The sequence below is a fragment of the Mesoplodon bidens genome (genome assembly GCF_964165515.1).
Source record: "Mesoplodon bidens genome assembly, chromosome: 11".
Taxonomy (NCBI): Eukaryota; Metazoa; Chordata; class Mammalia; order Artiodactyla; family Ziphiidae; genus Mesoplodon; species Mesoplodon bidens.
In genome coordinates, this window is record NC_138167.1 from 95,055,989 (window position 1) to 95,073,822 (window position 17,834).

General features: G+C 33.6%; 1 protein-coding gene across 7 annotated transcripts in view; it reads left to right on the plus strand.

The window, feature by feature from the left end:
• PPFIA2 (PTPRF interacting protein alpha 2) overlaps positions 1–17,834 on the plus strand; it is a 402,262-nt gene that overhangs the window by 301,958 nt on the left and 82,470 nt on the right. For all 7 annotated transcript variants that reach the window (XM_081249916.1, XM_081249918.1, XM_081249917.1 and 4 more), the window contains 6 exons: positions 2,434–2,517; positions 2,781–2,912; positions 4,464–4,526; positions 8,656–8,747; positions 13,422–13,557; positions 15,506–15,726. In XM_081249916.1, the coding sequence (XP_081106042.1) occupies positions 2,434–2,517; positions 2,781–2,912; positions 4,464–4,526; positions 8,656–8,747; positions 13,422–13,557; positions 15,506–15,726 (728 nt within the window). The remainder of the gene's footprint in view (positions 1–2,433; positions 2,518–2,780; positions 2,913–4,463; positions 4,527–8,655; positions 8,748–13,421; positions 13,558–15,505; positions 15,727–17,834) is intronic.

Consider the following 17,834-nt stretch of genomic DNA (forward strand, 5'->3'; position numbering starts at 1 on the left):
TAAAATGCATATTCCTCAGCAAGGACATAATTCATCTTGAATTCCATAAGGTATTTCATTCATTTTTAGTACCAATAAAAAGTAACAACAATAACAGTGATTTAAACATGACAGAATTCTCGTTTAATCTCTGAAGTGAATTTTCACAATGTTTGGTGTGTTTTCAGTAGTTAAGATGGAAACAGCTAGAAGTTTTAAGGACCTTTGAAAGATCTACTGACTGACTTGTATATTTGAATAAACAGTTTTGGAAATTGAAATGTTCATGCCTTGACTACCTTGAGTCAGTCACCAGATTAATTGTCATAACATTAACTGCTTGTTAAAATGTACTTTTGAGAGATTACAGATATGTTTAAGAATTTAAAATATATAATTTCAGCAATATTTTGATCCATTTACTGTATTCTTAATTGAATTATAAATTTAAAAAAATATAAAATCATTTTGTGGCATTTGAAGACTATGGTAGCATTCTGTGTTGCTTCTGTTGGAAATCTGGGGAGAGAAATTGGTTATTTGTTATTTCTTCATTATTTTCCCGATTTATGAAATAAGAATATCAGAAGGAAAATCTTTCAAAATATAAATGTTGAGTTATTATTTGCATAAGCACAGCAGTTAAATGTTAAATGTTTATTTTATAGATTAAGTTGGAATTTGTTGCATAAAATAGTACATATGCATATGAACCAATACATGAATAGGTTACTATTTCTTTTCAGGTACTGCATGATATATTTATATATAGTCCTATATTTGCATAAAGTAAGTTTCACTGTTTTAGAATAAACTTATAAAATGTAATAGAATATGCTCTGGAGTTAAATTTTGTTATCCTGACATAGGGTACTTTGACTGTTGTGATTATTTAACTTGTAATTATGATTAAAATGTTGATGTAACTTTACATGTGATCTGTGCATAACATACTAATACAATTCAGCTATCAGCAATGTCACGTGTGTTGAGCACTCTGCATCTGTGGTAACCTGACATTCACCTCCAAGACATGTAACTAACCTTGGCACTGGGCAAACATTAGCTCACAAAAGGCACTGTGCTGCCTATTCACTTTAGGGCAAACTATTTTGTTGCCATAGCAACAGATCAATGCAGAATCAGTTTTAGAGTGGTCCCTAGTATCATTCAGGAGAATTCACAATAAGTTTTCTTGTCCTCACAGCATTATTGTCACTTTATTTGAGGACTTTTAATCATTTTCATTTAAAATGTCGAATTAAGGCTATGTCTAATAATAGGCACTGAGGTTCTACACCTACAGCCATAGTGTGTATTCAGAGACCAGAAGTCATTTTGCAAGTTTGCCAGTGCTGCTGAGGAAACTCAATCCTGCTTGAATTGGAGAATACTCATAATAATTAACCCCGTGGCTTAGCTTTTTCTCTGATTTCTACAGAGCTGGGTTTATAATAAATTTTGTTCCAAATTTATTTCACCTGAGTCATTGCCTTGGCCTACTCCTCAATACTGAGGTATTTTGTTTCCATTATTTTTAAGTAATATGATAAACAAACAAACCAAAATATTAAACTTTTAACAATCTATCAGAGACATATTCTAGTGTTTGGTTTCCCGTACTTCCAATTATTACATGACTCTTTCAGAGTTGCTTTAATTCATTCTGTAGTGGTCTTTCATTGCCAGCCATCACTAACCTTCCATACCTTAGGTTGATAGCTTTTTATTTGAGCATATCATTATTTTTCACTTATAACCATCAACTTCATCATGTTCACCAGATTTCAGTGTAGTTCTTTCCACATAAAATTCTATTAAAGTATTAAATTTGCTGTCACATTTTTCTTTTAAGCATTCTGTGCTATGTTCTGTTCAGTGTCAGTGCCTTTAGTTCTGATTTTTCAATTTTGTCCCTCTCCTTTTCCTTGACTCGTTAGTCTGATCCAACCTCTTCTACCTCATCTGATGATTATCAATATGTTATGGAAGCTAAACTACAAGAAATGATCTCCATACGTAGGAAGGTAGTCCTACTGGACTTTACTTTCTATTGCTAAATAGAATTCATCTAAGTTTTTCTTTTCATTTGTAAAAATTATGTTACTTTTATTTATTGATAATCGACCATCTGTGCAGTTCAGTGCTTCAGGAGCTTAAGATTGGACAATGGCAGGTTTGTGTTCAAACCATGCACAGTCTGCATGTTACATTTGGCTGATTTCATTGCTCATAAATAACTCCAATGTTTTGCTGATGCTTGGATGTAACAGGCCTTTGTAGCTGACACATTTCAAGCAATGCTGTTCAGCTGCCTGTTTAGAAAAAGTTTATTTTTTGAAAACTACATTTGCGGTTGGTAGTAGCTTGCTTTACATTTTATTTCAGTTTATTTAGAGGAAAAGTGTTAACCATATCTTACATGTCAGGTGCATTCTTCATATTTCTTAACAGGCTGAAGAAAGACATGGAAACATTGAAGAACGTATGAGGCATCTAGAAGGTCAACTTGAAGAGAAAAATCAAGAACTTCAAAGAGTATGTATTTTAAGACCGTCCCTCTCAAGCATCAGTTTATGGATTTATATTCTACATATAAGAACTGAATGTCTTTCTCAATTATAGGTTATATTTAAAATCATATGAATATGCCCTGTGCATTAAAAAAAGTTTCTGCCAATTTAATCAAAACAGACATAAAATTAAATCCAGTTTTAAAGCTAGAAAAAATACAAAAACAAACCCAAATATTTTTAAGTGATTTTTATGTTAAATTTATTTATTTATTTTTTGAATGTAAGGCTAGGCAAAGAGAGAAAATGAATGAGGAGCACAACAAAAGATTATCCGATACTGTGGATAGACTTCTGACTGAATCCAATGAACGCTTACAGCTACACTTAAAGGAACGAATGGCTGCTCTAGAAGAGAAGGTAAAAGGACCAGTAGAATCACATGATTATCAGCTATGTTCTTATGATCATGTTTGTTTTATACTCTGCTACAATCATTGCATTGTTCAGATGATCCATTTACTTTCCTTAATTTAAAAAAAGCCTGATATGTTCTTAAAAGTGAACAAATAGTTTCTGTAAAAATATGTAAGATCAATTTTTATATGAATAAAAAATGTTACATGGTATATAAATCTTACATATTAGCATGATCATACAAGACAAAGGTATTAAAAAGTGTTGCACTTTCGTGATAAAAATATTTCAGTTGTCTTTCACGTGGTGTGCAAAAAAGAAGAGTAAGACAAAAATTAGTATTTTGGAGTGTGTGGGGAGGCTTGCTTTGAACCATACAAATGTTTCAAGTAACTGAATCTACTGCTAGTCTAAAAGCCAAAACGTGAGTGAGTTTATATCACCAATAGCACTAGTGTCAGTCCCACCACAGAGTTTAGAAATGCAAAACTTTCAGCTGCAATGTTTCCAAAAAAGTGTTTCTGTACAATCTACAATTTCATTCACAGTTAATATGTTCGATTAATAGTTGGTGACTACCTGACCAGCAAGAGCTAGTGAGCTGGTTGCCAATTCCAGAGGATAAAAAAAGGTAGGGACTAAAACCTAGGTGGAGAAATCATTTTGGAAACTTAGATTGAATGCCAATCGCTACTTAAGCTAGACATTTTCCCCTGCTCCATACAATAAACCAAAATAGGAAAAATGTTTCAATGAAATGTTAAAGTAGTTTGATTAATTTACCCATTAAGAAGTCATAAGCCATGCCTTCTTCCCATTCAGCACCAAATGCATGCCAGTAACCACACTCTTGTTTTAATTTAACTCTATAAATTTGAAAAGAATACATTATTTTAAATCATGCTTTGTAATACTATAAGAAAAGCATAAAGCTTTTACAACAGTAATACTTTTATGGCAAAGATTTTTTTCAAATCTATGATGCAAGTTATTTCCACATTATGATATGTAACATTAGTTTTTAAAAAAGCTAATATTTTATTTTTATTTATCTAATAATTTAAACATTATTAGAAATTGTTAATTCTGTATTTGAAATAAAGTTCCAGAAATTGCACTTCTAAAATAATCTGATCTTACAATTTCTTCTTTCTTTGGGTAGTAAAAATGAGTTTATCTGAATTCTTCTCTATGATAGCTTTGGCTAATATTTTGCTTTTTATTCACTTTTTCTCATTTGAAAAGTAACCTAATTATTTCAAATTTTAAAAAGACTGCAAAGAGGCAGTCAGAAATAGCTTAAAAGTTAATATTTATCTTATTTGTCAATCCAAGTGTTACAAAATGACATTTCCTATTTAAATTATGTATTTCTAAAAATGTTAAGGTGTCTTGTTTAAAGATTCCATTGAAACTTGGTTTCCATGGAAATGAAAAAATAGATGCACCAAGGAAGGAATCAAAGAAGATTCTTGAGTGATAAAAAATTAATCTACACATTTAATTATTTTCTGTTTTATTTATTATTTATCTGTTTTTTTTTCTTTTCTGTAGAATGTTTTAATTCAAGAATCAGAAACTTTCAGAAAGAATCTGGAAGAATCTTTACATGACAAGGTATTATGGAAGCTTACATTTTGCCCACTTTTCTATTTCACATTGGTGAATATTTTGTTATAAAATAAATTTGATAATAAATAATTTTAGGATGTTATCTTTTAAAAATATTTTAACTTTTATATTATACATACAGAAAAGTGTACATATATAGGGAGAGCTTGATGAATTTTTACAAACCAAACACACTGAAAATCAACATCCTGGAAACCCCACTTAGTTAGCATATAATCACTACTCTTATCCTAAAGGATAATCACTATCTTGACTTCTAACAGGAGAAAAATGGTTTTGACTTTTTCATGTTTTATATAAATGGGATAAAAATGTATGCACTGATTTGTGTCTAGTTTGAGATATTATTTTAGCAGAAATGTATTAAGTACCTACTGTGCATAAAATTGTGCTGTTATATTTGCAAACATGAACTTAGTTCTAAAGTACCTGAAAAGTCTAATTGAGGAGAGAAAACACAAAGCAATGAATTGTAGAGTCACAGATGCCAAGTGTCAAATGAATGAAAGATAGTAAGAACTACAGGTAGGAGAGATCAATATACATTGCTGCTATAAAGAAGGCTTCAGAATGCTTTAAGGAAAGATAGGACTGTTTTGCAAGGCTTTCAAATACAGTGCCTGTGCCATGCTTGCAAGTGCTTAGAGTGGGGAGGAGGTGAGTAGTGAGTTTGATATCTTAAATAATAATGGACATAACCGTTTGGCAGGAATCAGTTATTCTTATTGTAGGATATGTGATAGACTAGGCAGATAAGGACCAGATTATAAAATGTTAAAAGCTCTAATTGCTAATGTGTTTTCCTCCTTCCTTAACATGTAAACTTCTTGTTAGCAATTTTGTCTTATTTCATTTTGTTAAGCATCAGTAAATGAAATAATATAAAATCACTGACTTAAGAAGTGACTTATAGATGTATATTAAACAAAAGATGGAAGGAATGGAAACAGAAAGGAGGGAGAGAGGGAGTAATAGAAGGAAGGAAGGAAGGGAGGAAGAGAGGAAGGAAGGAGGGAAGGAAGGAGGGAAGGGAAGGAGGTCTGGCAACAGTATGTCATTTGGAAGGTATTGGAAAAGATGAGAGAATAAAGATAAGAAAGAACAATTGTACATTTAACTGTATTGAATACTACATATTATGATGTTAATTTAAAAAATAACTATTTAGTCCCACAGTCAGGATGTACACACCCTTAAACCCGAAAGATAGGTGTATTAGAGCAATACAATATGGTGCCTAGAAGATAGCATCTAATTCTTTCTGAAGTAGTTCAGAAAGTCTACAATGAAGGAGATAACATTTCATCAGGCTCTTGAAGGCACATTTGATCTTAACAAATAAAGAAGGGTAGGGAAGAAGACGATAACCATGCGATAGCACAGAGAAAACAAAGATGGTTGATTTGCTGAATCACCAGAAGTTTGCTGTGACTGGTATGTGTTTAAAGAACTAGGGTGTAAACAGATTGTGAATTCGGGACTTAATCCTGTTGTGGAATGTTATGTTATCCAAAGCTCTGTGTGCTTCTGGCAAGATCCCCAGGACCCACTCCCCAACCTCCTACCCAAGCCTGTAGCTCAAAAAGTCTGCCCAGGCAACCTGCAGTACTAATCATTCCATGCTTTGCATTCCTGTTCATGTCAATCACTAGAGGCAGCAAATCCCAGGTCATACCTCATTTATGAATATCATTCCATACAGCTGAGCACATTTCCTCATCTAACCACATCTCCTATAACTCCTCAAATTTTCACTCAATTATCTTTAACTCACAGTCCATTATTAGTAAATATCCTTCATATACTCAACCTCTTCTTTTCATGTTTCTCTTCATTATTTTGATCTCTAAAATTTGAAGTTCCTAAGACTGTCCTTGGATTTCTTCTCTATGTTCGGTCCCTGGTGAGTTCATGGATTTAAATACCATCTGTAAATTGAGAATTTGCAAATTTAGATCACCTACTATACTTCCTCTTCCCTGAGGGAGTACATATATTCAAGAGTCAACCCAGTATCTCTGTTTGGACACATGGTCATCTCAGTTTTAACAAGTAATCCCCCAAGCCCCCAAACACCACCACCACCTAACCTAATCACCACCAGCAGCAGTCTTGTCAGTAAATCACAACTTCTTTCTCTTAACTACGCAGGCTAAAAACTTTGGAGCTGTTCTTGACCTCTTTCTTTATCACACACCCCATAGCCAGTCCAATAGCAAATTCTCTTAATTCTATTTTCAAAATACAACCAATATCCTTGTCATTCTCTTTCTAACACCATTGTTATCCAAGCCATAATTCTCTTGCCTGTTTTTGGAAGAACATAATAATTTTTTATCTTCTCTACTTCCCAGTCCCATTCATCAGTCCATTTCACAGCCATCAGAATGATCAGGTCATTTCTCTGCTCAGAAATCCCCAATCATTTCCTATCTCACTAGAGTAAAAGTCAAATGCTTTAAAAGTGGTTTGCAAACCCTTACCAAACCCTATAAGCATGATTTTCTAAATCCATTCCCATTTGTCTCTCTCCTTAATCTCTCCAATCTAGTCACAATGACCACCTTATCCTCTCCCTCACCAAAATAGTCCTCCTAAGAGGCATTTGCACCTGCCATTTCTTCTATCTGCCATTCCTTTTCTTAATGTATATTTTAACTCCCTCCCTTTCTCTAGGTCTTTGCTAAAATATCACTTTATTGGAGAGCCCTTCCATTATTCTCCTATTTTCTCCTTCCTACCAACATCCTATAAATCCAAATTGTTTACTATCTTTTCTGCTAGATTGTAAATTACATGAGGGCAAGAAATTTGTTAGTTCACTATTATATCTTAGGGCCTATCACACAAGAGGTGGTCAATGCATATTTGTGGAAATAATGAATAAATGAATTAATAAATGCAATAAGAAACTATCAAATAATTATAAACAAAGATTTTATTTGATCAAATGTGTTTTTTAAAATGATACATCTAGCAGAGGAATGTGTGGGAAAGAGATTGAAGGTAGCAATACATCGTTGAAGCTGGTAAAATAATTCAGGAAAAAGGTAAAAACATGTGTAATGTAGGATGGTGGTAGAAAGAATTTTAAAAGGAGCAAATAAGAGAAACATTGCAAAGGCCACATTGACAAAAAATTGTGGTGAGAAAAGAAGTATGAGTCCAGTAAAATGTCCATCATTGGCCACATGGAGGGGGGAAAAATAACAGCAATAGAAAATCTGGAAGGACACATTCATAATGTTATAAAATTTATAATCACAAAAACAAAATTAAGTCCTTACATGAGTATTTAATTAAGGGCTATAAGATCACCCTCATCTTCATAAATTTGCAGACTGAAACTGTTAATGCCAATCTGAGAAAATTATCACATGCATAAATTATTGTACCAATATCGAGCTAATAATTTTAACTCATATCAAGTGATAATATTTTTCTCATCCTTTTAATTTAATCTTCCTTCTCTTTCACCCATGTGTCCTTCGACCATTATAGGATGGTAAAAATCCTTTACTTACTGTAGAAATAAGACCTTTTCTTTATTTTCTTTCTTTCTTTATTTATTTATTTTGCGGTACGCGGGCCTCTCACTGTTGTGGCCTCTCCTGTTGCGGAGCCCAGGCTCCGGACGCGCAGGCTCAGCGGCCATGGCTCACGGGCCCAGCTGCTCCGCGGCATGTGGGATCTTCCCAGACCGGGGCACGAACCCGCGTCCCCTGCATCGGCAGGCGGACTCTCAACCGTTGCGCCACCAGGGAAGCCCCTTTTCTTTACTTTTTAAACTGCTGTATTTTCTACTCAGATTTTGAAGTGATGTATACATAGCTGGTCATGACCTTAGTTTTCCCATATGTTTAGAAAAACTTAGCATTAGTGAATGTTAGGGAATATAGATAAAATTTTATTGATTTCTGCTGTCATATTTTCATTTCAAGGAGAAAATCAGGCATTTTTTTGCTGTCATGTCTAACAATATGTAATAAAAACATGTTAATCATTTTTTCCATTTTTAAAAAGTCATTAAGCTTGGTTGTTTGGTTTATCATAGTTGAGTGTTGGTACTATTGGCATATGCATATCATCTGAGTAACGCCTCTTTGATTTTTAGGAAAGATTAGCAGAAGAAATTGAAAAGCTGAGATCTGAACTTGACCAGTTGAAAATGAGAACTGGCTCTTTAATTGAACCCACAATATCAAGGTAACATTAAATAAAAAGCTTTTTCACCAATAATCAATTTGAATTTCCTTATGGTTTCATATCTCCTCAAGTAAAATAAATAAGTACCTCCTGTTTCTCAGCAAGCATTGCCCTATTTTGATCCATTACTGATTTACAGTTTCTACACTCAAAAATAATTCTCTAATTCAGTAATGCTTCCTTCAAATATGCAATAAAAATATAAATTATTACCTTTCGTATTCTGTATTTAATATATATAGAACTATGTCTTCTTATATATTGTAAATGAAGAAGTGGACCCATATATACAGAGATTACGTCTCTTTCCAGGAAGAGTCATTTTCTCTACAGGCAGAAATGTTTTCAATGTTTAATTTTGCTGAAGAAACATTGGTATGATCACTTAGTATCTGACTGTTTTGTTAAACTAATTACAATAAAGAGGGAAGGAGAAATTAAATGTGTTTTAAAAAAAAAACTTCAAGTAAACTTGTTTGTACTCATCTACTTTGACTCTATACCTAATCTTAAAAAAAAAAAAAAAGAGAGATCCTTGTTTACTCTCTAGATAGGCAGATCGAGCTCAATAATTCACATATAATTTTCCTTTGTGCTTAGTGCCTTTTATTTAAAGTTGATTAAAAAAACATAGAGGGATTCACCCATTTGAGCATTTATTTGTTAGACAACACAGTATCAGCTATTTGAAACTTTTGACCACCACAGACTTCTAAAAGTCCATTTTTCTTGATGCTTATCCTAAAAATGTTAGCTCCACAAAGGTTGAATATTTTGTCTGTTTTGAGTACTATAATCTCAGCACCTAAAAACAGAAACCTTGTATATAGTATACTTTCAATAGATATTGTTGAATAAGTGAATATCTAGTAAAGCATTTTTTGGATGTTCAGGTGAAAAATCCAGATTTAAAAAAATCCTAAGGATGCTTACATTCTCTTCAATGTGAGTATTAGTAAGAACAAAATACAGTATTTTGAATTCAGTTTAGTATAAGAATACAGTTCTGGAGGCATAAGTATACCCAAGGAACTTTTAAATATGTAGGTCTTTAATTTTGAAAATAATGTTTATTTTTCTAATGTTTTATTATGGTTTATATATCTGAGGCTATTAATTCAGTGATATACATGGTGATGATGATGATGATGGTAAAGGAGAAAGAAAGAGCTGATAAAATACCAACAGAGTAAATACATAGAACTAGCATTATTCAGTCAACAAATGAAACATATTTTAATAAGACCAAATGGCCATTTCATTGTCTTTTTGATCTTCAGTCTCAGAAATACAGAGTTCTAGAAGTGTTGTCTAAAAGTTCATCACCTTAGTGAGTCATCATGGCAGCCTAACAATGTGACATTAATCCACAATGAAGGATCATCAGGGAAACTTGGGAACTACATACAGGACAACTATTCTTTGATACAATGGATTGTAATAGAAACAACACTAGACCAAAAATAAGAAAATTGACATTCCTAGGTCTTAGACGTACAATAACTAGCAGTTTGATTTTGGAAAACCCATTTTTCCTTAATAAGTTCAAATATATATATATATATATATATATATATGTATATTTACATAATTATATAAAATAATTTTTATAAAATATATATGTATATTTACATGCATTATATAAAAATATTTTTTATAAAATATTTTACGTCTGTCTCACAAGATTACTTTGCAGATAAATGAAACAAGTGAAAAAAGTGTTTTGTAAACAGTAAATCAACTCACAAATATAAAGTATTATAGGAATTATTAAGATAGCTAATTTATAATGAGATAACTGAATATTTATTAAACAGCAATTATTTCTTGAACATTCATATTTCTGAGTGCACATAATTGAAAAAAAACAATAAAGAAGACAGAAAGTGCATAAGAACTTCATCTACTAGTTTTTGTTTTGTTTTGTTTTTTCTTTTTTGTTTTTTGTTTTTTGTGGTACGCGGGCCTCTCACTGCTGTGGCCTCTCCCGCCGCGGAGCACAGGCTCCGGACGCGCAGGCTCAGCGGCCATGGCTCACGGGCCCAGCCGCTCCACGGCATGTGGGATCCTCCCAGACCGGGACACAAACCCGCGTCCCCTGCATCAGCAGGCAGACTCCCAACCACTGCGCCACCAGGGAAGCCCCATCTACTAGTTTTTGATCTTACAGGTGGGGGGGTAAGAAGAGTTGAGCTAAAGTGAGTATCAGTGACTAATATCCTCTACCAGAATCTCATCTGAGAAGAAAGTACAATAAGTTCCAGAGTGGCCGAGAAAGGCTGATTTGGCTCAACTCAGGGGAAAGGGTAGGATCTGGATAATTGAAAAGGACAATGAAGGACATCCCAGGAAGCAGAGAAATGGGTAACAGCTTTTCTCTATGAAAATTCGTGCTTGATTTATCTGTTGAAGCTCCTTTGTGAGATTATATTCAAGAGTCACAGGAGATTCAGGAGGGAAAACTACCTGGTTCCTTGTTTAAAGGAACCAGTGACTGTATTGTAACTTAACATCTGCAAGTGCCTCTCAAAATATTGTACACCAAGAATAATTTTAAAACTGAAACATATGGATATACTGCCTCTGACAGATCACAGAGTTGAATAAAAAGAGAGAGGTGAGGGGTAACTGCTTTAGATGAAGTATAAGCAATGGCTCTTCTACAGTTGGTGTTGGTTCAGGTCTTTGTTCTCTCAAGATCAATTAAGTACTTTCTACCTGTGAGACTGTGACATTGGAGATACAGTGGTGATTGTAGTGAAGAATACATGTTCCAGATGGAAAATGCAGGAATATGAATTTGAGGACTGTTATAATAGAGGGAATAGCAGGAGCTATAATAGTATATGAGGATGGGACTTTTAAGCTGAGACCTTAAGAATAGTAACCACATAAATGTTTGAAGAGACGATTTCAGGCAGAAAGAATAGCATGTTCTAAGGCTCAAAGCAACAGAAAGTATAAGTTTGAAGAAAATGACAGACAGCACAGCTAGACGAAGAGAGAAGGCAGAGAGTAACTAGCAGTGAAACTGGGAAGTAGGAGGGGCCCAGGTAGAGGACCTTGTAAGGACACTGAAGAGTTTTGAGCAGGGCTTTGATGGGACCAGATCTGTGTTTTGTTTCATGTTTTTATAAATGACTTGGAGTTGAGAGATAAAACAACAAGAAAACAATACTCCTAGGATGATGTGTTAAAATTTTAGAAATTCTACTCTGATACCCACAGAGACATTACCCTAAACAGCCACAGACTAAAGGTCCCTAGGATGTTCTGACCTAGACAATTAGGATTGTATTATAATCAATTGCATCCATTCATTGTCTTACCAGATATTTATTAAGTTCTTATTGTATTCTAGGAATACCTTCTTGAGCATACAATAGTGACTAAAATCTGAACTTTGCCTTCATGAAACTTATACCCTCTGCTATAAATAAAGACAGAGAGTTGTGCCATTTAATGACTATGGCCTGGTTGGTTAGTTTTTAATATATGACTAATTCATAATAAAGCCATTTTGCTTGACTAAGTCTCAAGTTCACTGCTATAAAAACAATAGCTGTCATCTATTTGGGGGATGATTCTTTAGTTCATTTGCTTTAATGTCCAATTTGGCAAAACAAAGACATGCATCAGTTAGGTCAGTGTCTTCTACTTTTTCAGGAACCCAGACCTCACCTAACCTTTTATAATCTTGCCGAATATTTGGGGATGTTTGTCTTTGTTCACAAAGAGAGCTAAGAGTGAAAGCATAGTAGATCAGCAGGAGCCCCAAGTTCAAGAGAATACACGGCTTTAAGCATATTTCCTAATGATGATGGATCATTTTATAGGACAGCATGTTGCATTTGTAATTATCATCATTATCGTAGCAGTAAACTGAATTTGCTGTAAATAATATACTTGGAGAAACCTTTAGTGCACTTTGATTACAGTGTACTTTATTATCATGTTTTTTGAAAACCAGTCTGACAATATTTTCCAATTAGAATTTTCCAACTGTTTCATCTCTAAGCAGATTTCAGAATTAAATGTGCTTATTAAAAGATTTTTCTTAATCTTTTTGGAACAATATCTTATCAAAACCTGAAAAACTCTTCTGGTGAAATATCCTATTTTATTTAAAAAATAAGATTATTAACCTTGGGCCAATCTGATTTTAAGTATTCTGTTGATTTCCTAAATTGAAAAATAAAACATTGGAAAATAGATAATTTTGTGACCCAAAAGTTTACACATTTTTCTCTTAGCTGAAAAAGGAATATTTAAAACAAATACAGTGATAAATAGCATGTACTGGGATATCCACTAAATAGCTCAAACTAAGAGTTGTCGGAATGTAAGCCAATGGATTTTGGTTGTCAATCTTAACATGTTCCATTGGACTACTGCTTTTGAAAATAATGATTAATAAACAGAAAGGTTTTTTAATATTCTAAAAAGAGAAAATGAACTTGACCTTCAGAATGAAACTGAGACTGGGGTTTCTGACACAAGCCTCCGAAGAGACCTCTGAGAGTTACACTTCAACACTTATTTTCTTCCTTGAAGTTTTTTTTTTTTTCTTCCTTTGAGGATTTGTGCTTTACTGCCAATTAAGCAGTGGATAGTGATTTGCTGGTAAGTTTAATTTTTGAGATTGAGCATATTTTATGTTTTCCTCGTTTCCAGAACTCATCTAGACACCTCAGCTGAGCTGCGGTATTCTGTTGGATCCCTAGTGGACAGCCAGTCTGATTACAGAACAACTAAAGTAATAAGAAGACCAAGGAGAGGCCGCATGGGTGTGAGGAGAGATGAGCCAAAGGTTAAACTTTTTATTTCAAGTCTTTGATGGTTTAAGTAAATGCACTCTTCCACTTTGGATAGTATTTTAATACTGAGAGAATTTATTTTTATTAGTTTCAGGTGTGATATATAACATATTTTAAAAACTATAACTAATGTATAACCCCTACTATGTACCAAAAGTTGAACCAAGTATGTCCCAAGTATTTATTCACATAACATTGTAAATTGAATATTATTTTACACTAATTTCAGATGTGAAAATATTGAAGCTGAGAAATTTTAAGTGTTCAGACTTACACAGCCATTAAAGTGATAGAGTCAAAACTTGAGCCTGTATTCGTGTGATTTCAAATTCCATATTTTTTTTTTTTTTTTTTTTTTTTTTTTGCTGTATGCGGGCCTCTCACTGCTGTGGCCTCTCCCGTTGCGGAGCACAGGCTCCGGACACACAGGCTCCGCGGCCATGGCTCGCGGGCCCAGCCGCTGCGCGGCATGTGGGATCTTCCGGGATAGGGGCACGAACCCGTGTCCCCTGCATCGGCAGGCGGACTCTCAACCACTGCGCCACCAGGGAAGCCCTCAAATTCCATATTTTTATCTATTATGCCATATTGCCAAACAAATGGGCTTTTGGTTTGCTTGGGCATTTAAGCAATGGCACTCATATTGTAAATTAAAATTACATATTTTAATAATAATTACTGTTTTAGTAACACTTTGAGGAAAATGTACAGACTGTTGAAAGTGTTTATAGAAAACTGTTCATTATAAGCTGCAGTGCCAGCCTTTCATTCAGTCAATAACTTAAAATCTGTAGGCTGTATATGTTGAGTAAGTATATAGTTGCATTTTATAGAGAAGTAATATATAGTTCCTGTGTGCCCTAAGTATAGTTTGTTTTCCTCAACCTCTTTTATGGGTCCAAAATACTATATAACCTACTTGTCCTTATTTATACAAGGCTCTTGACATCCTTTGATTTTTTAGCTGGCAACTACATGTCATGTATAAGTGAGTCCCTTGTAGTAGGCATTCAATATCTAATGAATGGATAAATAAATAAATGGAACAAACGAAGAGTAAATAAATCCATCTCAGATCTTTTCTCAGTTTTATGTGGTATTAATTAGTGCTACTTGGTACCAAAACAATTTGTAACACAAGTACTTACTCAGGTCCTCAAATCTGAAGTAACTACTCAGGGCAGTATCTTGTGGTCCCCCCAAAAGTCATTTTACATCATCACAAAAATGAAAAACAATTTTTTAAAAAGCAGAAAATCTAGGACTGCTCTCTTACTTTCAACCATCTCCTACCTTCAGACCACAGCTTGAAAAGCACTGGTCTGTTGGCTACTCAAGACTTTTGTTCACATGGAGGCTTTATTATATTCATTTAAAAAACATAGTCATGTAAATTATTGTAGTATGCCTTGGGTTTAAAAAAATCAGTGAGGCATTTAAGTGACCAGAGCACTGGAGATGAAATTAAACCTCTGTATAATATTTTTATTAATACTTTCTTAGAATGTTGGAGAGAGAATTCTTGTGTAACTTACTGTGTGGTAATATTGGTACCCTCAGCCTAATTAGTATAAGAGATGAAAATGCTGAAGTACAAGTGAATAGAGATTGTTATATTAGAAAACAAGTTAAAATGTTGCATAGATGCTTTAAAGTAATTGCTGCCTTGAATTGGGGTTGAACTAAAAATCATGCAGAAGTTTATCATTTTTATTCCTATTAAAATATTGATATTTATGCTGAAAATTAGTACCTACCATTATTTAAGTATTCAAGGAACTATTTTATTGAAATGATAAATTAAAATATTAATAATAATCAGTTCTACCTTTGCCAAGTAAGCTATAAAAGAAGCATGTATGTTTTTAGTTTTTATTTTCAGAATAATGCTTTGAAAATGAGCAGCATGATAAATACTGTAATTGTTCCTTTACCATCTAGGTGAAATCTCTTGGGGATCATGAATGGAATAGAACTCAACAAATTGGAGTGCTAAGCAGCCACCCTTTTGAAAGTGACACAGAAATGTCTGACATTGATGATGATGATAGAGAAACAATTTTTAGCTCAATGGATCTTCTCTCTCCAAGTGGTCATTCTGATGCCCAGACCCTAGCCATGATGCTTCAGGAACAGTTGGATGCTATCAACAAAGAAATCAGGTGAGTTCAATGATTTTTGATGGTCTCAAGTGATTAGAAGACCTTGATTTTAAAAATGTGATCATCAGATCGGAAACATTGGCATCACCAATAAAGCTTATTAGAACTGCAGCATCTCAGACCTCGCTTCACACCTACTGAATAAGAATGTGCATTTTCACAAATTCCTGGAATTAAATTAGGACAGCTTTTGTAAGAAACATATATGAAAAATATACAGATTAATGATGATATTAGAGCAATATAAAAGAATGAGGTAAAGGTGAAATCTTTGATGAGTTTTCCAAATAAACTGAAAATCTGGGTAGCATTGGATTTTTTGTTTCATTAAACTTCAATCTATCTCTTACTCAACTAGTTCCTCTTAAGTTTTACTCTCCTTTACAATTAATAGAATACCTAGAGTTTAAAACTGCAATTTTTTGTATAGCAGAACCATATTACCTGTCACCAGAAGGTTTTTCTGGAATCATTTACCACCAATCATTTGAAAGTACAAAATTTCTTTTTCTTTTTCATTTTTGAAGAGGAGGCAGTTTTTCCATTGGAGTATGTTTGAACATTAATAATGTTGTACTGTGTTACTTAATTAAACCTTCCTTTGGGATTCTGATCTTTGGGTGAAGTTAAAATGCACCATGAATTCACTTTGTTATACAGCAGAAACTAACACAACATTGTAAAGCAATTTTACTCCAATAAAGATGTTAAAAATTGCACCATGAAAATAAACTTCAAAGTAACAGAATTCATATTCTTTGTGTAAGTGAAAAATTAAAATTAAGAGTAAATTTGCCTCAGTATTTGTATTGATTTATTTTTTAGAGAAGTTTAAGATTCACAGCAAAATCGAGGGAAAAGTACAATGATTTCCCATATACCCCCAGCCCCCCACGTGCATAGCCTCCCCCATTATCAACATCCGTAACCAGAGTGGTACATTTGTTACAACTGATGAACTTACATTGACACATCATATCATTCAAATACATAGTTTACATTATGGTTCACTCTTAGCTGTTTGGAAGAAGTATAATAATGTGTATCCATCATTATGATATCGTACAGACATAGTATTTTCACTGTCCCCAAAACTCGCTGTGCTCTGCCTATTCACCCCTCTCCCCCACCCAACCCCCGGAAAACACTGATCTTTTTACTGTCTCCATAGTTGCCTTTTCCAGAGTGTCATATATTTGGAATCATACAATAAGTAGCCTCTTCAGATTGGTTTATTTCATTTAGCCACATGCATTTATTGTTCCTCCATGTCTTTTCATGCCTTGATAGCTCATTACATTTTAGCACTGAATATTGTTCCACTGTATATATGTACCAGTTTATTTATCCATTCACCTACTGAAGGATATCTTCGTTGTTTCCAAGTTTGGACAATTATGGATAAAGTTGTTCTAAACATCTGTGTAAAGGGTTTTGTGTGGACATAAGCTTTGAAATCCTTTGGGTAAATATGAAGGAACACAGTTACTGGCTTATACGGTAAGAGTATGTTACGTTTTGTAAGAAACTGCCAAACTTTTCCAAAGTAAATACGTAAAAAGAAAACTTTGCAGTGATCATAACCTTGAAGTTAAAGGTTATATCATAGGAAATCACAATAAGCCATTTGTAGTTAAGAGGAAAATATCTCAGGAGAGGTGGTTTCTAACTCCATTTTTCAAACAAACTATACTGGTACCCAGTTTTATTATATCAATATGCAAAATGTGTATAGATTCAACTTAAATAGGATCTTGAAGCAACCCAGCTAAAGTTCTTTATTCTTTGTGTCTTTGTAATAAATAATGTATACATATTCTTGAGGCTTCTCCCCATTTAAAGAAAGAGTAATAGTGTTTTGTCTTCTCAAAAGCATTTATAGCAACAGTATTTTTTTTTAAAAATTTAACTATCTCTCATATCTACATTATTAAAGTGCTTGGTGCTTATGTAAAGGCAACTTGGCTAAGTCAGTGTTTTATTTGGCCAAATTATAATTATGAATAACCATTTATTGAGGATTCTATCAGTTATACTTTTTCATTGGATAGGAGGTAAGACTCAATGACTTTGTTGAGATTTGTGTTTCTAAAAGTCTCATATATTTG